Source organism: Telmatherina bonti, assembly GCF_933228915.1.
Source record: "Telmatherina bonti genome assembly, chromosome: 15".
NCBI classification, from domain to species: Eukaryota; Metazoa; Chordata; class Actinopteri; order Atheriniformes; family Telmatherinidae; genus Telmatherina; species Telmatherina bonti.
The window spans coordinates 33,775,204-33,793,932 of NC_136613.1; the positions used below are offsets into that span (position 1 = coordinate 33,775,204).

The window sequence follows — 18,729 nt, forward strand, 5'->3', positions numbered from 1 at the left end:
AGAGGAGGTGTGCACATGTCTGCGTATTCACCACTCACCCGGGGATTTTTTCAATGAGACGCTGCACCGGGATGGTCAGCTGACCGAGGAAGCGTTTGATGATCGGCCTGCTCTTTGCAAACTTGTCCTTCACCTCGATGTAGAGGATGTCAGTCATCAAGGCCACAAAGGTGTATTTCTGTAGAAAGAGGTGCCTTAACACACTGCCTGAGTTGTGAATGTGAGTGACTTTGCTTGACCAGTAAGGGTCTCACCTCTCCGTGCCAGACGGGGTTGGTTGTGTTGGCGATGATGGCCGATCGTCGCTCCTGTCCATGATGGCTGAAGACGGGGAAGACGCTCCGCTTTCCAGGGTGGATGGACATCTTCAGGTACGGGTCAGGATTAAAAAACATGCCCTTCTTCAGGCCAGTGGCGCGCAGATCTGCAACAAAGCCGTTCAGAAGACAAGAGCGGTGAAGCAAAGGAAGCGAGGGGTCTCCTGTCTGCAGACACACAGAGGCTGACGGAGCAAAGTCACCGCACCAACAAACCGCATATTCCTGTAAAGTCGTGAAAATGATCCTGACATCAGCTGACTTCAGTAGAAAACTGATAACGTTCTTCGTCTCTCTCTGGCAGGAAAACACCTCTTCCAGCTCTAAAGCAACTGTGTGTGCTGAAAAACAACCTTCTAAGTTTCCTGCAGGCTTTCCTGAACTCCTTCACATGCAAAGATGCAGATGAACTCGGTCCCTGTGTTTGCAGACTTTCTGCTTTCCAGCCATTAAACATGACAACAAACATCTCAGCTCACCTGTCAAAGTAAAGCTGATCAGTTTGCGAGGATGCTCGACGCCAATCTGCTCCGACAGCCCCTCCACCTGCCAAACAAAACATGGTTCACACTCCTCATACCAGATAAAACCAGAACCATCAGACCGGTCGTCATTCCCATGTTGTTACTAACAAAATACATTTCCATAAATCAGTAACGGATAAAAGTCTGGAGGAGATTTAGATGATTAAATGTAGAGACAGCAGCCAGCGGGGGACTCATCGATCAAAATGCTTAAAGGTTCGATTGAGCCATCAATCAGTTTGACTGTATGAAACAAAACAGACAATCAATTCCATGTCTGGCTTAAGAGGCGTGTGGCTCTGCAGTGGACATGAATCATCAGGAGGAATCTCCACGACATCCAGACAGATTTCAACAGTCCAGCTTCAATCTTTACGACTTCCAGAAACACTGGAGAAAGTATTCAGCCTTGCTGGTTGGTGTTTTAACAGCTGATACTTGGTGACCATCATGTCTAGAACATGCAACAGTCCCAGCTGACTGCTTGGCTTCGATTGGCTCATTTCAGCTGAAGATGTTGGTATTAACTCTCCGTCTCCAACCCACCAGGACAGCTGGATTCTTCACAGTGATGCAGGGCGTTGTGGCTCTCAGTGCACCACTCACGCCGTGGTAGTACTTGAAACAGATCTTAGTTTCAGCTGCAAAAGAAGTAAAGAATTTATTTAGAATATTTTATATGCAATAGATTTGGATTCTGCATGTTTTAAGGGTTTATGTGGCTCACACTACATCACATGATGATCTAACACAAGCTCTTTTCAAACAGTGTTTGCACCGTGTCCTCGACTCTCTGAGCAAACAGAGGCGGATCAGCACCGGATCAGTGTGTGCTTTCACACAGCCAGCCGGCACTGGGGAATCAGATGTGTGATACCTGGATTACTGGTGAAATAGGTACATACCAGCTTGTCCCTAATCACATGTGCCAGTTTGCTTGTGTGCTGCTCAGCTTTGAGCTTCTTGTAGTCATCAGGATCAACGGTCTGTAGGCCAAATCTCATTTCATTTCAGATGTCTTGTTTCTTTATTTCCACTGTTTCAGTGTTATTTATGTGTCAAACAGCAGCTTTTCTGCCAACAAACAGCTGGAATACGAAGCTAACCAGATGTTCAAAACCATTTCCATGATGTAGTTTCCAGAACAAAGCATTGCAGGTCCAGGTAGAAGTCCCATAGCGTTGTCTCTGGGAGACATACGTTGGATTTATTTATACGTTACAGAGCAGAGCGGGTTCAGTTGGAATGAGATCTTCTAACATAAGATAAAAAAGTAAATGATTTAAACCTATAGGTCATCACAAGCTGCTATTAAACAATATCTTTAACTACAAATATCACAAAGCTACTTAGCAGGTCACAGCTTGTGCATCCAATCAGGTTTCATCATGTGGCTTAGTGCGCTCAGTGAGCCGGTGGAGTAGTTCATGTCTATCCACCTTTTTCCAGCTTCATTTGATTCATACCAAACATCACAGTCCAGATTAATCATTCCTATAAACAAGTCAGGCTAAATGTTGATGGATGCCTTAAAGGCACACGACAGAACTTATTACACACTTATTGACGGCTAATTCAGCATCCATCTCACATCCTACCCATAGACTATATAAAAAGATGGGCGGAGCCTCCGTGACGTCACCCATAGGTTTCTGAAGAGCTGAATTGAAGCTCGGTGGGCGGTTCCTACCATCACCATCTTGACAGGGACATGCGTGTTGTCTCGTTCAGAAAATACAAATATGGGCAAAGAGGTGGAGCTGAGAGGGGGACTGTGAGCGTCATGGTGGACTTTTGACATTCAGCGAACTCCGAGCTTTCTGTAGCTAAGAGCTAACCGAGCTAACCTTTGAGATAACAGGAGCTAACCAGCTAACAGAGGTAAGCGGGCTAAAGCTAAGTCACGTTAACCAGCTAAAAACCGCGGTTGTTCTACGTTCTTCTTACTTGAAGCAGGAGATTGTGTACCTGTCAATCAAAAGGACACGCCCCTAAATATGCCGAACTTCGAGATTAAATTACTTTTAATTGGAGGAGTTAGAAAAAAAAATCACTCCCCCCACAGTTGTCATGAAGGTAAACCTGACCTATTAAACCTAAAATGGATTTTTGTACCAGGATGTAAACATGTTTATTTCTGCTGTAAACATGTTTATTTCTGCTGTGAAGTTGGTCTTTTTAACATGGGAGTCTATGAGGATTTGCTCTGTTTTGGAGCCCCTAGTGGATGAAGGGAGAACTGCAGTTTTATGCACATCCACATAGGGCTGGGCGGTATGACCTTTTAGTAATATCCCGATATTTTTATGGCATGTCACGATATACGATATATATCTCGATATTTACCTCAGCCTTGAATGAATGCTTTGGTGCATACAATCACATCAGTAAGATGATTTTGTGTCTCCATTAAAACATAATTGTTAATACTGCATCAAGATATGCTGATTTTAAACATTCATGCCAAAAGGATGAAATTGTAAGGAAGCAAACTGATCAAAACCGTATTTATTGAACAGTTAAAGCAGTGGCAGAAACATGTCATTTTAAAACAAAATAAAGTGACTTTGCATGATGTAATAAATGCAACATATGAAAATAGGAGCTCTAGGGGGGACTTTTCAAATGATGAACTATTATAAGGCTTTACTTTATGGATACGTTTTTTAGTTGTGTATTTTTTTTTTTTTTATCGTAGAGTTTAGTGTAGAAATCAGTCTTATAATCCAGGCAGAATGTCCTCGTATCGTCTCCAATAAACAGCTTCAGCCAGTTTTTAATTCAGGGTTTGATTCCCACTCCTTTCTGTACTTTCTAGAGACATGACGAGCCAGATAAATATGCTTGTGTCACACACACAGTGGATGAGGTGAGTAAGTGACAGAGGCTGTGAATGTAATTAAATATAATGAATTACTTTTGCGTGACGTGAAAAACTTTGTAATTTACGTCCCACTCTGTAATCCAGAGCGGGATCAGTGGCGGATTTGGCTGTTCATTGTGACTGTAGGTGGAGTCGTGCAGGTGTCCTCTCTGCTCCTCTGACTGGCTGCAGCTGCAGCCGGAGCGACTGGGTGCTTTAGGACGGGGAGAGACTCTCCTTCGGACAATAACTTTACAATATGCGCTTTAAAGTCAGTCGCCAAAACACCAGGAAAGTCTCCAATAACTCCAGTAAAAGATTTGTCGCTAATCGCTTTTCACAAAAAGTCGCCAGATTTAGCGAGAAAGTGGCGACACGCTGCCTCTCATGACGTAGCACGTAGCTCACGTTATGTACGTGACTAGGAGCGCTTGCTTTAACTCTCTGTGCAAAGCGGTGCAGAGTCGAGGAGGAGGGAGGAAACCCCGCCCACAGCTAAAAACACCTGCGTGACAACAGGATACTCGAATATGACGAATATAGGCATTTTCTATATTCGCACAGGGGACTAGCAACGATATATCGAGTATATTCAATATATCGCCCAGCCCTACTTCCACATAGGCTTCACTTTTAACCGCCAGAGGTTGTCGCTTGATCCTACCTGACCTGTTAGGTTGTTGTATATTGTTTTTTCAGCCTCGGGACGCTGCAGCAGCTGTAGAACTGCACATGATACATGTCACTGTGTCGTCGAACAAGTCTGGGATTTTTAAGGTCAGAAAGTTACGTAATGTGACTTTAATTTCACTGTTTTTCCAGGAAGACACTTTTTGGTACCTGCGTGGGGGTCTTTAGGAGAAACAGGGTGGGGATTTCTGATTACCGCAACGCTCAGACAGACTTTATTTGCTGCTAACATGTCTGCCACTAGACGTTATCAGTGTTTGTCACTTCACCCATCGTTCATAATAACATTATAAAACCAAGAATATTAAATATTTTACAATACTTTCAAGAAACTCAGAGATGGTGTGCAAAGACGTGTGGAAACTTACGCTCCATAAAGTAGGGCCCAGGCTCCAATCTCCAAACGATCTGACCTTTCTGGGTGCCGTTCACTCCTCTGTTTTTACAGTCCCACACATTGGATGGACTGGTCTCATCTGGGAAGGCGGGAAACTGTTAGTTACAGAAGATGCTGCCTGCTTAAAGTCAAGGTTAGGCCATAAACATCTTCACTTTGTTGATTTCATACCAGGAGATGTTCATCACGTCACAGAGACCAGTTTTTAAGCTCTTGTCTGTGCTTTGAAGGGAAAAACTGCAACCAAGCTGCATCTGATCTGACTTTCAGTGTGTTTAGTCTGCAGATACTGCACTCCAAAACACAAGTTTGCCTTTAATCAGTGAAATCCGTTCCAAAAATAACCCCCTATAACCTCAAAGCAGAAGGACAAACTCTAAACTTCCTTTGAGTTAAAAACATGGAAGGGGATTCCGCTGTCCGTAGCACTTTGCAGATTAATGAAGGCCCAAACACAGGAAGTGGTGTGTGCTGCGTATGTGTGGGTTTGAAGGGGAGCTGAGGGTGGGAAAGGCAGGCTGCATGTCATTGAATGTCTGCTTAGTCAAGGAAAGCGGTGGCTCCTCTGGGGTCCAAGACCCTGGAGCAAAAAATGAAGTCCTGGCAGCCTTGTGATCAATATGAAGCGAGGTGATGCTCCCCGCAGCACCAGCAGTTTAAACCGACTCCCTTCCTCTTCTCTGGTTCAGTTTCGGCTCCACAAACGGCGGCTACATGAAGCCGCGATAACGCATGTTTCATCCATGTTCAGTTTATTCAGACAAGGTTTAAAATGGTGGATTTTTCTAAGTTTTTATTAGACCTTCAACAGTCGATGTCATCAGAGTGTTGACTGCATCTAAAAGGTGGTTCTGGTCTTCAGGGAAGTGCGGAAGGGCCTTCAGTCTTAAATTGCAATCATTCAACGGCTGAAAAAATGGAAATGGAAACCTGAATAAAGAGTAAAATAGTGTTTATTTTCCGCTGGTGCTCAGGGTTTCGACCCTAATGCCACAGAACAAGCAAGCGTTTATTTCGGTGCCAACATTACTGCCTCGATTTTGCTGCTGAAGGTGATCAGAGATGCGTCTTCATGGAAGTGTTAGCATAGTTTTATCTTCTGACAGGTGGAAGGAAAAACACACATTTGACATCTCTGCTCTGGTTTTTGCTACTAACTCAACAATAGTAACAGACTACAATGTTTTAACTCTAAGAATACATTTTCTGAGGTCCTTACATGCATATGGACACAGGAACAAAACTCTTCATTTACTATGGATTTGTCATTTTAGGAGTTTTTTTTCTCTTTAAAGCTACAGTTTAAAAGTAATTTGTTTTTTTGGTTTTTTTGGTTGGTTTTCACAACAAAAGATGACCATGGATCATTCAACTTGCTGTTTTCCATTGAAGTGAAGGACTATCCATACTCTTTGTGCTGTGAGAGGGAGTGGGAGAACAGGAGAGTCTACATGGGTGCAGCGTTTACCAGATGGAGACGGTTCATGATGAGGGACGTCAGAACTGAGGTGGAGGCTGCACCTTCCTGCTGGACATTAAGTTCATTCAGTCTAACAGTGAAGTTTATCATGGTGTTATGTTAGAAACAGGACAGGTAGTCCAGCAGCTACTTTATTCTACTGTTTATGTCGTTTACCAGAAAATAAAATTTATGTCATCCAATTAAATAAAACTGAGAAGAATGAACATAGAATTGATGTTACACTGCTCATATAGTTTACGCAACACATATAAAGTTAATGTGATGCTCTAAATAAGATTTGTGTAAAACTATTAATGACGTTTATGTAAAGCTCTTCGTAAAGTTTATGTAAAGTTCTAACTAAAGTTAATGTAAAGTTCTTAGTAAAGTTTATTTAAAGTTCTTAGTAAAGTTTATGTAAAGCTTTTAGTAAAGTTTATGTAAAGCTCTTACAAAAGTTTATGTAAAGTTATAACTAAAGTTTATGTAAAGTTCTTAGCAAAGTTTATGTAAAGTTCTTAGCAAAGTTTATGTAAAGCTTTTAGTAAAGTTTCTGTTAAGTTCTGAGTAATGTTTCTGTAAAACTCTTGGTAAAGTTTATGTAAAGCTCTTTGTAAAGTTTACGTAAATTTATTTGTAAAGTTTATGTAAAGCGCTTGGTAAAGTTTATGTAAAACTCTTACAAAAGTTTATGTAAAGTTCTAACTAAAGTTAATGTAAAGTAATTAGTAAAGTTTATGTAAAGCTTTGAGTAAAATTTATGTAAAGCTTTGAGTAAAGTTTATGTAAAGCTTTTAGTAAAGTTTATGTAAAGCTTTTAGTAAAGTTTATGTTAAGTTCTGAGTAATGTTTCTGTAAAACTCTTGGTAAAGTTTATGTAAAGATCTTTGTAAAGTTTACGTAAATTTATTTGTAAAGTTTATGTAAAGCGCTTGGTAAAGTTTATGTAAAACTCTTACAAAAGTTTATGTAAAGTTCTAACTAAAGTTAATGTAAAGTAATTAGTAAAGTTTATGTAAAGCTTTGAGTAAAATTTATGTAAAGCTTTGAGTAAAGTTTATGTAAAGCTTTTAGTAAAGTTTATGTAAAGCTTTTAGTAAAGTTTATGTTAAGTTCTGAGTAATGTTTCTGTAAAACTCTTGGTAAAGTTTATGTAAAGATCTTTGTAAAGTTTACGTAAATTTATTTGTAAAGTTTATGTAAAGCGCTTGGTAAAGTTTATGTAAAACTCTTACAAAAGTTTATGTAAAGTTCTAACTAAAGTTAATGTAAAGTAATTAGTAAAGTTTATGTAAAGCTTTGAGTAAAATTTATGTAAAGCTTTGAGTAAAGTTTATGTAAAGCTTTTAGTAAAGTTTATGTAAAGTTCTTAATAAAGTTTATGTGAAGTATTTGGCAAGGTTTATGTAAAGCTCTTTGCAAAGTTAATGTACATTTCCTTGTAAAGTTTACATAAAGATCTTGGTAATGTTTATACAGAACTATTAATCAAGTTTGTATACATAAACATATTTGGAATATTTGTTATTTATTTACAGTATTAGATAAACTAATTGATGGGGCCAGAGAGCGCTACTCGGCTGTTTAACTGTAATTAATGAACCTCTAGATGGGAGTCCTTCTCACACACTGGGGCTTTAAACCAGGACCAGTGATAAAGCGATGAAACTCGTAGACAGGGGGTGACCTACCAGTAAAAACCTGACTGCCCCTCTAGGTGACTCTCTGAGACTAAACTATTAAATTCTAACGATAATTCAGTGTGAACTGATCTTACCTGCATAACACTCAGATGTCTCAGTGCAAGTGAAGGCAGCATGTGTGTGTTGCTCTTCACCATTTACTTGATCATATCAGCATTCGTACTGCTCCATTTCACACACTTCCTGCTTGCCTGATGACATTTGTCTGTCCAGACTGTTTACATTTCAACAAGAGGAAGTTTTTTTTGCTCAGAGGATGTTTTTGGGGTATAAGGGCTTGTGCAGCAGCAATTAGAGCCATTCAGCTTTACTCAGCTTCATTAGTACAGCGCTGCTTCACAGCAACGTGGTCTCAGGGCACTTTACACACACATCAGTTCAAGCCAATTCAGGCTGGTGTAACTGTTCCTGCAGTGTGAGTGTCATGCAGGTCATTTCCAAAAGGTTTCATCTCTGTCCAGCTTCACCCTGTTGCCACCTCAGAACTAACTGGGAGCGTCAATCTTTGGCATTTTTCAGGATGGTTAAACTGGCCTTTCATGTCAGATTTGTGGTAATGGTCAGTGTGTTTCCTTTTACCCGCTTTAAATAAACACGGTCTCACATGAAACCTGGAAGAAAGCATCAAAAACACGGTAAAATGAAGGGGTCCAAGTGGAGAGATCTGGGTTAAACTGGAATCAAGGTGGAACCAGGACTCATCTAACCAATGAGCTGGATGTACACGCTTCCCCCTGTATTAGCTTTCAGCAGCATGGACAGATCTGCCCGTCAGTTCGAGCCCAATAGCTTCCTTCAGCACTCAGGTCAATGCACCCCCCCTGTCAAATTCCTGTCTCTAAGCAGGATTAGGATACATCACAGGAGACCACCCCCACTTGCCTCTAAGAGGCGTGAGGTTTGATGGGGGTGTGTGTTATCGTACACTGAGGAATAGCCTTCATATGTTGACTCAGCCCCCCCGTCCTGTGTAAAGTCTCAGCAGCTTATGTTTCAGTATTGACTTGGAGTTGGAAGCTCCCGCTCCAGCCTGGCTGTTCTCGGGGTTCCAATAATAAAAGCCCGGGGTCAGCTGAAAAGCTCCGAGGACAAGATGGGCTGGGTCGAGTCAGCTTCATGCCGGTGTTACGCTGTTAATCCATCACCCTGTGTTACTGGAGATGTTCAATAGCTAGGTGAGTTTCCATTTCACCTAGAACTGCGCAAAAACTTAACATCGCAATAAAAAAACCAAATCAAATATCGCTAAAACGTTTTTACACTCTCATGAGGTGGTTTTTCAGACTTTTCCATATAGAAATATAATGCAAAAGTGTAAAGGAAACACTTTTTTCCCATTTCTGACGTGACGTGGGGGTCATGTGACCAGGAAAACCAGTAAAGATGGGGCGGCGTGGAACAAACAACAGCAAATTTCAGAGGTTTAGTAAAGAAAATGAGGGAGAAAACCTTCAAAAGGCCGTAGCAAGTAGAAAACTTCCAAACAACGCTACACGACTACCTCGCATCAGCCACAGTTCTCCTAAAATCTTATCAACCGGACGAGATCGTACGAAAACGGAGCTGATGCGCTGTTCAATGGAAACACCTGCGAATCGCAACTGTTTGACAAACTCAGAAATATTACTCTTATTGTCTGAAAAACTGTAATGAAAAGGCAACAGCAGATGTAGAAGATGAACATAATGACGTGTTTTTGCAGTCGAAGCTTTTAACGGGAGACAAAATGATCAAATCTATACATAGATAAGACCACTGTACAGCTGTTATTACCAGTAACCTATCTGGTCCAAGTCTGGCCCAAACTGGGGCTGAATCCAAGCCAGATCTGGGCCAGAACTGGCCCAGTTCTAGGCCAGATTTGGAAAACTGATCTGTTCTAGTCTTGGCCAGGACCTTAAGGGTTCTTGCTATCTTAAATCCAGACAATAAATCACATGATCTGTTTGCTAAAAAGCAAGTATGGGTTGGATTTCGACACTGGTCGGAGCATAAATTGTCCCACGGTGGTCCCTAGAAGACAAGTGTTGTGCTGCACGTAAGATAGAGGTTTTACATGCAACATCGTGTCATTTAGAGCTGAAAGAAGATTTAAAGCAAACGTTTAGATATAAAATATTATATGGGATCAACATCGAGGTATTTTATCTGTTATTTAAATGAAGGATTTATGTGATGAGTTGAAGACATCTACTGTCCCTATACTGTTTGCAGTAGACATATACTGGCTTAGTTTAACTGTACTGTATATTATGTGTGTGTGTGTGTGTGTGTGTGTGTGTGTGTGTTAGGCCATCTCACCGATATGGTACAGCCCGATCCAGTCCGTAGCGTCCACCTCCTCCTTTATGTCCCAGGATATGACCAGGTTCTGGCCTCGGTTCAGCGTGTACTCCAGGGTGGAGGCCGTCAGAGACGAGCGGCTCTGGGAGGTCACCAGGTCGGTGTCGCTGTTGGCGCGCGTGAGCCCAATCGGGCCGCCGACAACAGAGGCGGCATCGACGGCTGCCCCCCCCCTCTCTGCCAGCGTCCGAAGGTTTTCCGGACTGAGGGTGTGCCGCAGGTGAGGGCTGCGTCTCCGTGGCGCCGACAGGTGTTCGCGGCCTCCAACGGCCAGGTTGGGCGGGTTGTGGGAGCGGGTCCTGGCGGGTAGGACTGCGGTAGCCAGGGAGGGACGCATGCTGAAGAGGCAACTTTGTCAAGCAAAGGAAAAAAAACAACAAAATGGCAAAACGGCGAGGAGGATGTCCTTATGGAGCAGTCAGGTGGTCAAAACGATGCATTCTGCCGAGTTGTTGAGGAGTCGGTGTGAAGAACATGTTGGAGTTTCAGAAATGATCCGGTGGGTCCTTCCTCTCTCCAGGAGCTGCCGTGTCGCCGCGGTCCAGCAGAAGTCCGAGTTTCATCCAGCGGCTGAAGATGGGAGGAGAAGACACACAGGATGGAAATCAGCCATCACACACTCACACAGACATTCCTCCACGGTTCTGTCAGGAAAAACACTCAGGTGGATGTTTCTGCCTCCCAGGATGCTCCTCAGTCAGGGGTTGCCAGTTTGGGAACTGTCTGGGGAGCAATGCAGGTGTTTTCCTGTAAAGGAAAGATGGCATATCACATGGAACACTGTGAAGCATAACGAGTCTGTTTTTAAGGTAGAAAACGTTTGCTTGGCGTTTGGTACAGTTGTGCTCATATTTATTCATTAAAGAAGGAAAAAACAGCTGCTTGTAAAATAAGCTGAAATTGACTAAAGTAATAATAAATAAAAAATTTATGAAAATCATTACATTATTTTCTAATTCTGGTTCAATAGAAATATTTTTTTAAAAAGCAAACAAATAATATAATTTTTTACATCTTACATCCGTCATAAAGTAATATTTAGTTGAACAATCCTTTAATGTTTCCGCTCCAGTCAGGTGTTTTCTGTTCCTCTCAGTCAGACTTCTGCACCTGTTGACAGGTATTTTGTCCCACTGTTCAACAGAAAAGTCTCTCATTTGTCCAGGACACATTTGTCTGTTTGTTTGTTTTTCTTTCTTCATCTCAGTTAAATGAAAAAACAGTGTCTTTTATTGCTAAATTATATTTTTGCACATTTTTAGTTCCTTTTTGTTCCTTTTGTAAGTCTCCAGTAATTTGAGTGACTGTTGTAAATTCAGCCTTTTCTGTAATGAAAGGGGATGAAGACATGTGAGCACAGCTGTATGTGTGGAAAGCGACTGAGCCGTGTGTAAAATACGGCACCAGTTGTTGGTTTGGAGACAAACTCACAAAGCCAGACGTTTTTCCTCCCGGCTCCTGGGAGGGTTTGAAATGCACCGATCTACATGAGTCCACTTGGTTCAGACTTGTTGTAAACACTGAATAAGTCAGAAAGCTGCACCACAACTTTTCACAACAGCTGCCACAAAAATCTTGCATGAATGTTGCAGCAGTCATAAAAAACCACCCAGAGAGGTGGCGATGTGCACCAAAGCTGCCAAACTCCCGGTTTACTGTTTGTTAACAGACCCAGTAGAACCGAATGCAGTCAGAAACTTTGTGGTTTTGTGGTGAACACAAATAGAGCGTTTCCCACCAACACGTCCCTGCAGACAGCAGCCGTTACTCTGCCTGGATGCTGTCAGGCCCCCCCCCACGCTGCTTCCACTAACACCCCCCTTGTGATGAAGCATCTTTCCAGGAGAGCGAATGAGAGAAGCTGAGGCTGACGCTCTTCCGCTACAGAAACCTTTTCTCTCCTGGTTTCCATAAAGACACCTAACATGATGTTTGAAGCAACTCTGTTCTCATTGCTGTCGAGGCGTGATGAGGTGTGTGTGTGTGTGTGTGTGTGTGTGTGTGTGCTGACTGAACAGAAACTGGCCTCTGCACCGCCCTGTGTGGACTGGCTGCGTTTCCAAAGCCTGATGTTTGAATAAGATCTGTTGCATTTGACGCAAGGAAAGCCTGCACGTCCCTGACTCAACAAGATTACCAGAGCGTGGCCTCTTCTCACACACACACACACACACACACTGATACAGGGATTTATGGGGAAATAAAACCTTCATCACAGATGCAGGAATACGTAAATCCAGCTCACGTGTGCACATGGCCTGTATGCAGTCATATAGCGCCGGCGGGGAGGGGCCGCACCGTCAACAGGCTGAAGCTCACTCAGCTGGAGGGAGAAAAAACCTAAATAAGTGTATCTGTAACTGCTTATGTAACACTTCCCATCTTATTTTGCCTTTGTCTATGTGAAGCAGAAGATGCAGCGACTCCACTCAAAATAGAAACGTGTGCAGCAGTTAAACCCAGCAAGGAGCAACATGATCTGATGGGAAGGCGGCCTGGATGTGGTCCCGAGCCTCTCTTCCTCCGGTCCCTTTGTGATCCTGCTCCTCTGCTCTGCACTTCCACCTGGATTAACACAAAGGCTCCCATAAAGACCAGAAAATGATGCTGGTTTTCCTCAGTTCTGACCGAAGCATGAGGAGGTGTGTGTGTGTGTGTGTGTGTTGCTGACGTGAGGCAGGAAACATGAAGACAAAGCAGAGGTCTGGGAGAGCATTGAACCGTCAGGATGGAGCATTTTGTCAAGGACACGCCCTCCAGAGGAAGATTTCTCTCCATTTTCTGTATGATGGGATGTTTATTTTATATGAAAGTGGAAGCTGTGTGTCCCGCCAGCATCCCCCCCTCCTGACGGGCATGATTGGCAGGTAGAATGCTGGCATCATGGCTGCGTCTGTATCCCTTTACACACCTCATGCCAGAAAGATGACAACATGCTGAATCCTCACAATCTCAGCAGCTCTGCCGCACACGCAGCCACATGCAATGTGTGCTGAAATGTTTTGTCATGGCCATATGGTCTCACACACATCTGCAGAATAAGCTGCAGAGGCACATTATGTTGAGAACAATTGGGTCTGTGTGTGTGTGTGTGTGTGTGTGTGTGTGTGTGTGTGTGTGTGTTTAGCACGGAGACAAATGCCTTAAAACACCCCACCCCCACTGGCGTAGTTGAGTCACCAGGAACGAACCCACCAGGTTGTAGGTGGAGTGGATCCTACGTACGGAGTCCAGACCAGGGACCAGACCAGAGACCAGACCAGAGTCCAGACCAGACCAGAGACCAGACCAGAGTCCAGACCAGGGACCAGACCAGAGTCCAGACCAGAGACCAGACCAGAGACCACACCAGAGTCCAGACCAGGGACCAGACCAGAGACCAGACCAGAGACCACACAAGAGTCCAGACCAGGGACCAGACCAGAGTCCAGACCAAACCAGAGACCAGACCAGAGACCAGACCAGGGACCAGACCAGAGTCCAGACCAGAGTCCAGACCAGACCAGAGACCAGACCAGAGACCAGACCAGAGTCCAGACCAGACCAGAGACCAGACCAGGGACCAGACCAGGGACCAGACCAGAGACCAGACCAGACCAGAGTCCAGACCAGAGTCCAGACCAGAGTCCAGACCAGACCAGAGACCAGACCAGAGTCCAGACCAGAGACCACACCAGAGTCCAGACCAGGGACCAGACCAGAGACCAGACCAGAGACCACACAAGAGTACAGACCAGGGACCAGACCAGAGACCAGACCAGAGACCAGACCAGAGTCCAGACCAGGGACCAGACCAGAGTCCAGACCAGGGACCAGACTAGAGACCAGACCAAAGACCACACAAGAGTCCAGACCAGGGACCAGACCAGAGACCAGACCAGAGACCAGACCAGAGTCCAGACCAGGGACCAGACCAGAGACCACACAAGAGTCCAGACCAGGGACCAGACCAGAGACCAGACCAGAGACCAGACCAGAGTCCAGACCAGAGACCACACCAGAGACCACACAAGAGTCCAGACCAGGGACCAGACCAGAGACCAGACCAGAGTCCAGACCAGGGACCAGACCAGAGTCCAGACCAGAGACCACACCAGAGTCCAGACCAGGGACCAGACCAGAGACCAGACCAGAGTCCAGACCAGAGACCAGACCAGAGACCACACCAGAGTCCAGACCAGGGACCAGACCAGAGTCCAGACCAGAGACCACACCAGAGTCCAGACCAGGGACCAGACCAGAGACCACACCAGAGTCCAGACCAGGGACCAGACCAGAGACCACACCAGAGTCCAGACCAGGGACCAGACCAGAGACCAGACCAGAGTCCAGACCAGACCAGAGTCCAGACCAGAGACCACACCAGAGTCCAGACCAGAGTCCAGACCAGAGACCACACCAGAGTCCAGACCAGAGACCAACTTTTACTTCATTCTGCTTTTAATTATTTTAATATAATTTATGATTTTATTTGTATTTTCTTTTATGCTTTTTTCTGTAATGTTTTTAATGTTTCATGTAAAGCACTTTGAATTGTCTTCTACATGAAAGGTGCTGTATAAATAAACTTGCATTGGCTCCATGTTGACATGAAGCATCGCACAGATTCATCAGCATCACGTCCATGATGAGAATGCATCCCAACATGTTCGTTTCCCAGTTAAATGAGCTCGTTTCCATAAACTGGGAGTGAAAGAGTGAAATTGGCAGCGTGTGTGTGTTCATGTCTTTAGATATTCCTTCTTCTCATAGCAAAGAAAAGAGGAAGATGTCTGCTTCTGCCTCCATGCTGAGTTTTTATTTGTGATTCTTCTTGGTTTTCTTTCTTCTTTCCCGCTTTATTGTTCATTTTGACACTAAATGGAAATATAGAAGCATGAATTAGAATTATTATTATTATTATTACTAGAAGCAACGGCTGCCCTAAAGACTCGTTTTGATCAACCCTTCACGTTTGTCACTCTTTTCCTTTTGGATGTTCCTTTCATTCATCTTGGTGGAACCATCTTCAGGTCCAACGTCAGCCAGGACTGCTCTCCTGGGTTCGCTTTGAGATCCTGAATGTCTGCATGCGCCTTCCTCCTGAGGATTCCCTCAGCATGTCAACACGTTTCACATGCAGAGGAGACGCTGCCTGCTTCCACACTCACTGCTGGAGCTGTGGTCAAACATCAGGTCAGAGGATATTTGCCTTTTCACAGTCATATGGTTGCATTTTGGTAAATTCTCTGCAGGATCGCCTTTTACTCAGAAAGGCCTTCTTAATGTTGGATCAAACCATTCCTGACATGACAGGGTATGGTTATTTTATCCCAGCTGTTGTGTTTCCACAAGCAGGACTTGTGTGTGAGCTGCAGGTACGGCTCGGGGAGTCCAGCTCCTCTCAGCCTCCCCCTGTGCTTCACTTTGTCTGTTGGTGTCAGCAGAGGGACCCCTTTGTGCCCCTGTGGAGGTGACTGCAGTACTTTACTGCCTGACAGAACGGGCACCTTGAGAGTTGGCTCACACAGACACACACACACACTCAGGTCTTATTGTGCCTCAACAATAAGAAACTATACAGTGGCCCTCAACACACACAGCCTGTCTGGCTGAGAACGTGAACACACATTTAACCTGAGTGTGGAAGACAACTGGTCTGCCTGACTGACGACACTCAGTGCAGCATGGCTTCGCTGGAAGTTATCGTTGTGTGGTTGTGTGACACAACAACGGTTCAGGAACCAAACCGATTAGTCCGATGAAGGGTTGCGGTGGAGCTGGAGCCTATCCCAGCAGTCTTTGGGCGAAAGGCGGGGTACACCCTCAACAGTTCGCCAGGAATTAGTGCCAGAATATTCTAACTTACGCTCTGCTCCACTCGCTGCTGTATGTCAGGAAGAGTTACACACATACATATCCCACTAAGATGGACCTTAGTAACACACTGCCACGCTGTCCAATGTTAAATGCACAAATCCTAAAGTTCATACGGTTCCAGAGAGCATCAGAGATAACATGTCTGTAAATGTTGCATTGTTCTTCTACACTGCTGTGGCGTCATATTTAATAAGTTTCTGAGATCTGTTGCATCACCATGTGGTAAAAAATGGCTAAAAACTCTGTTGTTTATTATCTGGTACACGTCTGCTGCCCCCGGTGGATACCGTTTGCACTACAGTACCAAATCTGTTTGTAGGATGTCTTGCAAAACTTCAGCCTTTAGTCACAAAACTGCAACAAAGCCAGAAAGAGAACTTAAACCCAATTTCCACCACAAGTTGGCAGACATATGAATCTTCAATGTAACTTTACGGCCAGGGAGTGGGGGGGTCGGGGAGGTGAAAGAGGGGGGTCGGGGAGGTGAGGGCGGGGGTTTATGAATAGGTCGCATATGAAAGACATCATAGAGAGCCAATGAAGGAGCGCAGCCACCATATTGCAAGACTTTTTCACTTCTGCCTACTGGGTCACTTCCATCTGAGTTTGGTTCTGTTGGAGCTCAGTGCTGCTTGTGACACAGTTAACCAGAACATCCAGTCTTTAGTCACAACTGGGAATCTCTGTTCCAGTTCTGAACTGCTGTCAGTCATACTTGAAGGACAGAAACTACGACTAAAATAACTCTAAAGTCGACTCAAACAGACGTGTGGCGTTCCGCAAGGCTCCATGTTGAGCCCCCCATTGTTCAGCATCGACATGCTCCCACTGGCTCAGATCTTGGAAACAAACCAAATGTCTGGTTATGTAACTATGCTGATGACACCCTGCTCTATATGACTGCCTCTCCATGGACAGACTGGGATGGACATTTGGATGGTCATCATGCACCGTGACAGTACGATCCGCCATGAACCAGAGGACCATGGAGAAAATGTACACAGAAGAAAACAAACTTACTGAAGGGCAGGTAAAACATATTAGCAAATGAACCCAGGTGTGTACAGAACAGGAAATGCACAGTACACAAAGGCATGAACTACAAAATAAAACAGGAAATCAGGTCAGCAACTTTACATAACAGTAAAACCCAAAAAAACCTGAGTCTTATTTTCCACCACGTTTAATGAAGAAGTTTATCTTTTATAATCTGTTTTTATTTTAAATAAGTATGCAGGTGGTGATGATGTACTTCCTGTTGATATCTGTTCGTAGCATCTGTTACTGACTGCAGGTGCCCTCCTGCATGTTTCAGACTACTGGACCTGTTTCAGCCTACTGGACCTGTTTCAGCCTACTGGGCTTGTTTCAGCCTACTGGACTTGTTTCATCCTACTGGACCTGTTTCAGTCTACTGGGTCTGTTTCATCCTACTGGACTTGTTTCAGTCTACTGGACTTGTTTCATCCTACTGGACCTGTTTCAGCCTACTGGGTCTGTTTCAGCCTACTGGGTCTGTTTCAGTCTACTGGGTCTGTTTCAGCCTACTGGGTCTGTTTCAGTCTACTGGGTCTGTTTCAGCCTACTGGGTCTGTTTCAGTCTACTGGGTCTGTTTCAGTCTACTGGGTCTGTTTCAGCCTACTGGACCTGTTTCAGCCTACTGGGTCTGTTTCAGTCTACTGGGTCTGTTTCAGCCTACTGGGTCTGTTTCAGTCTACTGGGTCTGTTTCAGCCTACTGGGTCTGTTTCATCCTACTGGACTTGTTTCATCCTACTGGACCTGTTTCAGTCTACTGGACTTGTTTCATCCCACTGGACTTGTTTCATCCTACTGGACCTGTTTCAGTCTACTGGGTCTGTTTCAGTCTACTGGGTCTGTTTCAGCCTACTGGACTTGTTTCATCCTACTGGACTTGTTTCATCCTACTGGACCTGTTTCAGTCTACTGGGTCTGTTTCATCCTACTGGACTTGTTTCATCCTACTGGACTTGTTTCATCCTACTGGACCTGTTTCAGTCTACTGGGTCTGTTTCAGTCTACTGGGTCTGTTTCAGCCTACTGGACTTGTTTCATCCTACTGGACTTGTTTCATCCTACTGGACCTGTTTCAGTCTACTGGACCTGTTTCAGTCTACTGGACTTGTTTCATCCTACTGGACCTGTTTCAGCCTACTGGGTCTGTTTCAGCCTACTGGGTCTGTTTCAGTCTACTGGACTTGTTTCATCCTACTGGACCTGTTTCAGTCTACTGGACTTGTTTCATCCTACTGGACCTGTTTCAGCCTACTGGACCTGTTTCAGTCTACTGGACTTGTTTCATCCTACTGGACCTGTTTCAGCCTACTGGGTCTGTTTCAGCCTACTGGGTCTGTTTCAGTCTACTGGACTTGTTTCATCCTACTGGACTTGTTTCATCCTACTGGACCTGTTTCAGTCTACTGGGTCTGTTTCAGTCTACTGGGTCTGTTTCAGTCTACTGGACTTGTTTCATCCTACTGGACCTGTTTCAGCCTACTGGACCTGTTTCAGCCTACTGGACCTGTTTCAGCCTACTGGGTCTGTTTCAGTC

At 44.4% G+C, this 18,729-nt stretch overlaps 1 protein-coding gene across 1 annotated transcript in view; it reads right to left on the reverse strand.

The window, feature by feature from the left end:
* Positions 1-10,636, reverse strand: part of hecw2a (HECT, C2 and WW domain containing E3 ubiquitin protein ligase 2a) — a gene marked incomplete at both ends in the record, with an annotated part of 45,592 nt that extends 34,956 nt beyond the window's left edge. The window contains 6 exons of the mRNA XM_079254794.1: positions 39-178; positions 255-424; positions 797-863; positions 1,388-1,482; positions 4,763-4,870; positions 10,258-10,636. Coding sequence (XP_079110920.1) covers positions 39-178; positions 255-424; positions 797-863; positions 1,388-1,482; positions 4,763-4,870; positions 10,258-10,636 — 959 coding nt within the window. The remainder of the gene's footprint in view (positions 1-38; positions 179-254; positions 425-796; positions 864-1,387; positions 1,483-4,762; positions 4,871-10,257) is intronic.
* Positions 10,637-18,729: the final 8,093 nt, after the last annotated feature.